The sequence below is a fragment of the Hibiscus syriacus genome, unplaced genomic scaffold (genome assembly GCF_006381635.1).
Source record: "Hibiscus syriacus cultivar Baekdansim isolate YM2019G1 unplaced genomic scaffold, ASM638163v2 tig00111155_pilon, whole genome shotgun sequence".
Classification (NCBI taxonomy): Eukaryota; Viridiplantae; Streptophyta; class Magnoliopsida; order Malvales; family Malvaceae; genus Hibiscus; species Hibiscus syriacus.
The window spans coordinates 11,590-16,290 of NW_024063002.1; the positions used below are offsets into that span (position 1 = coordinate 11,590).

Below are 4,701 nucleotides of genomic sequence, written 5' to 3' on the forward strand. Positions count from 1 at the left end.
AAATCAGATAGGGAAGCCTATTACTGGGTCTGTCGATCACATTCTGCTGCAGCGCTAGATCCTACGAATTGGAAAAATCTATATTGGAATCCTAATATAAATAATCTAAATATTATTTAAATAATATGCGGAAACCTACAGGTAATTCTCGTAGTACGCAGTTCAGGCTGATCTAACGAACGGATAACACCGGACCTAATTGATCCTTGCTCAGGTGAAACACGAGTACCTTTATACAATATTTTTATTGAATAAATCCTTAACCAAATCTCAATTAAATAATCAAAATATTAAAATATTAAGCCTTTTGGGTTTACAAGCTTGATTCGGGAATTTCGGATCAGAATTTGGCAAAACGGACTTCGGAATCAGATTCAGGACGTCCAAAAACATAAAGTATGACTTTTCGGATATTTAAATTCTTGGTCAAATTCAAAGTCAAAGGGTTTTACTGACAATTTGGAGACTTTCGGGTTCGAATTTGGTGAAACGGACTTCGGATTCGAATTTGGAACGTCGAAAAATGTCAGGATAGGTATACTCGGTCGAAAAAAAAGGTCGTTTAATGCCCGGTCAAAGCCGGTCAAAGTTCTGGTCAAAGGAAGTCAACGGTCAACGGGTCGGGTCAACGGGTCGAGTCGGGTCAACCCGGTTCAGACTGGTCAAACCAATCAAGCCGGTCAAAACCGGTTAAACCGGTTTTCCAGATATTCACTCGCCCTACGGCGGCGCGTGGGACCTCCTCCGGGGCTCTAAAAATCACGGAAAAATTTCTAAAAATTATTTTGAGCGATTTCGAGATACTTACAAAGATCGGTTCAAATTTTTGAATGGCGGAGAGCTCGATTTCAACACGGCCGAATCTTTGACTGCTTCACCTCCCCACGCACCGCCGTCGACAGAGACCAAGGATGATACCGGCGGACTCAGAACGGCACAAGGAACACGATGGTGCGGGAGGTGTCGTAAATGGAGCAACTATCGGCGATGAATTTAGGATTTTCTAGGCGATTGAGCTAAATAAAAGTCGATGCTTTGACTTGAAATTCACGGCGTTTGGCAGTGTTTCGCTTCAATTAATTTAAGGGGATTGTTCCTGACTCGATAACGAACACGATGGTGCTTTCAAAACGACGATCGGAATTCAGACGGCATCGGGATCGTCGTTGGAAGTTGGCGTAGGGGAAGGGGATTTTTGGATGTGATTTTCTGTTTTGAAAACAGAAAACCACGTGTGTATATATATATATATATAAACCAAAACATACCTAACATTTAAGGGTAAATTCAGGGTTTGGTCCCTGAATTTCCTTTAACTCTAAAACAAACTACAAATTTTAAAAACTTCTAATTTAGTACTCAAATTTCACCAATTCACTTAATTAACTCCTCTAAATTCAATTAATTATTATTATTATTATTATTATTTTCAAATTTTCGGGTTGTTACATGTTTTTAGCTGATATGCAGGGTTACAAAATTTCGTTCACGCATACAATTACAAAGAAGATGTCGCGCGATTTTGACGTTGTCTTAATAGATTGTTGTCCAAATGACCTCCAAAATACATTACATCACTTGAAAAAATAATTTTAGTTATATCCTATATGAGAATGTATTATAAAATTTTCATGCACTTTAGTTTTGATTCGAGTTTGAGTTTTCACTCAGTTAAATTTAAAATTTCCTTTTTATTTCAAGTTTTTTCGTGCTTTGATTCATGATTTCGAGTTCAAGCTTAAAAAATTTAGGTTGGCGAGTGTTCGAGTTGAGTTATACTCTATTTTAAAATTTGTGAGTCAAGCTCAACTTGGCCCTTTTGCGTCCAGGATATGATTGTACCGTTAAATCTGGACTTTTAGTGAGAAATGTACCTTTAAAATGATAATTTTTGTTGCATTAGTAAATTTTAGCTTTTTTTTTCTTAGAGGAAAATATATATATATATATATATGCATATTTCAAATTTAGATTTGAGTTTCTACGCTTCAAAAGAGAATTTTACTTGAGAGATTGGACAAAAAGCAGAAATTTCCAGCATATATTAGGTAGGATTTTTGAACTTTTTAAGAAGAAAATGTATATATGTGCATATTAATTGGTTTTGTTTTGTTGCAGCTCCAACCTGGTTTGAGCTCCTATGCGGAAGATCCACAGGCTGCAGCAAATTCACTAGTTCCTCTTCTTGACAAGGCGGAAATCGCTGTACCTGTAGATTTGCGATCAAAAACTCCCGTCAGAGTGGGGGTTTGTATACTTAGCTGCTTTGTTCATGCTTATATTTTTGAATTCTGAATCCTTTAACTTGCTGAAAATTGGGATTTTAACTGTTGCTTAGGCAACTGCGGGGCTGAGGGCATTGGAAGGCGATGCAGCCGACAGAATTTTGCAAGCGGTAATTCTACATTTGGAAATTCCAACTATGTTGATTATTTTTTCCATTTCATCAGGCTAATGTTGTTTTAATTACTTATAAAGGTTAGGGATCTTCTGAAAGAGAGAAGCACCCTCAAGTTGGATGCAAATGGTGTCAGAATTCTGGATGGCTCTCAAGAAGGTTCTTATGAGTGGGTATGTTTTGCCATCTTCGTACGTCAAGGTGCTGTCCGAATTCGTAGTTTCTTAATCGCCATCCTCCTTTGCAGGTGACAATAAATTACCTATTGGGGAATTTGGGAGGGACATACCAAGACACAGTTGGCATAGTTGATCTTGGTGGTGGATCTGTGCAAATGGCATATGCCATCTCCGAGGATGCTGCTTCAAAGGCTCCAAGTGCACCAGATGGAGAGGAGAATTATGTAAACCAAATGTACCTAAAGGGATCAAAATATTACCTCTATGTTCACAGGTTTTTCTCTTTCATTTTTTTTCTCTCTGTAGTCTAATCAAACCATCCTACTAATCATTATAAGCTTAGATGATGTACTTCGGGATTTTTGCATACAGTTATTTGGGCTATGGCCTATTGGCAGCTCGAGCTGAAAGTTTGAAGGCATCTGATGTTTCTGGCAACCCTTGCATCTTGGAGGGTTTTGATGGTATGTATGTTAGATTTATCAGATGATTCTGGCAACACTTACATACAGTAGCATCCTATGTTCTGTGGATGGCCGAATATGTGCCGTTTATGTATAACATATTCGAGCTTTTTATCGTTACAAGGTTCTTATGCATATAACGGAAAAGAATATAAAGTGTCGGCTCCGTCATCGGGGACAAACATGGAAGAATGCAGGAGGGTGACTCTCAAGGCTCTTAAAATAAATGATACATGTACATATATGAAGTGTACATTCGGTGGTATTTGGAATGGCGGAGGTGGAGATGGACAGAAGAATATGTTTGCGGGCTCGCTTTTCTTCGACAGGGCTGCTCAGGTAACGTTTATCAAAGAGTCACATTGCATGAAATAAACGATGGAAGCAAGTGATTTTCCATTCTAACCGAATCGTTTCATGAATACAGGCCGGTTTCATTAAAGCTGCTGATCATGTTGCAATAGTTAAGCCTCATGCTTTTGCAGAAGCTGCTCAGCGCGCTTGCCGAACCAAGTACGGGGACGCAAAGGCGATGTTCCCGGATTTCAGTGAGGAGGACTTGGCATACATTTTCATGGATCTAGTTTATCAATACACCCTGCTGACCGATGGATTCGGTAAGGCCATACTTGATCGTTTTTTGGTTATGCAATTGCATATCCTATTACAATGGTATCCTAAGTTTCTGTTCTCTTGGACAGGCCTTGATCCCTACCAAGATATCACATTGGTAAGGCGCGTGAAATACGGGAATTCCTATGTGGAAGCTGCTTGGCCACTGGGCAGTGCCATCGAGGCCGTATCATCTTGAAGCAGAATTCCAGGTAATGAGGCTGTAGGTAGCCATGTTCACGTTTGAAATCGGATTTCAGAGGGAATAAAGGATAAGAATTAATCATCTGTTAGTACATTACTACTATGTATTGTGAATTCCATATGAATTGGTTCATTTATTGTCCTACGGAACTGAACAAACGGATTATATAATGTCAGTGTGGATGTATCCCTAATATCTTTGTCAGCGTAAAAAACTACTTGTGTGCGTCTCAAATAGTAGTATGTTTAAAAAGATTGAGATGTTATTATCTATTTATTTGTATTTCTATCATTTGAATTGAATTCTTTATAGCAAATCAACATACCAATAAAAATATAACTTACCACTACTTACAATAATAAATTCTTATTTAATTTAGATTACTATTTAACTTATCCGAAACATGACATTGAGATTACCATTAGAAAACTCATAACATAAGGATTCCGAATATGTACTTATCTTTCGATTTGAGTGAGAGAAAAGTATTGAATTTTGGAGAGATTTTAAGGTTTAAAGAAGTTTAGAGTTTAACAAGGGTGATTGGAAGAAGACGACGGTATGAATGACTTCTAATTAAACTTTCCTTAATACACCTTATAGTCGGTTGAGAAAACCCTCCAAGGAAGGTTTTCTAATTTGCTTATTTTAACTAATTTAAGAAATTGGATCAAATTATAAATGAATGTCCTACCCTTATTGTTACCCCTCCACCTATTGAAGCTTTTGGAGGAATTCCTTCCGGATTTTTATAACCTATGATGAGCCACAATATCTCAGCATAATTACTGGTAGATTTTTGTGATTTGTTAGAGTCAAATATATCATCTAACAATTATATCT

At 37.6% G+C, this 4,701-nt stretch overlaps 1 protein-coding gene across 1 annotated transcript; it reads left to right on the forward strand.

The window, feature by feature from the left end:
* Positions 1-2,118: 2,118 nt before the first annotated feature.
* On the forward strand, positions 2,119-4,070 carry LOC120154958 (apyrase 2-like; the record flags this gene model as incomplete). The annotated part of the gene is made up of 8 exons (XM_039166564.1): positions 2,119-2,247; positions 2,339-2,395; positions 2,479-2,571; positions 2,646-2,851; positions 2,950-3,041; positions 3,166-3,380; positions 3,469-3,658; positions 3,743-4,070. Coding segments are annotated over 8 exons (1,092 nt in total), but the record flags the coding sequence as incomplete, so codon positions are not given.
* Between the last annotated feature and the right edge of the window lie 631 nt (positions 4,071-4,701).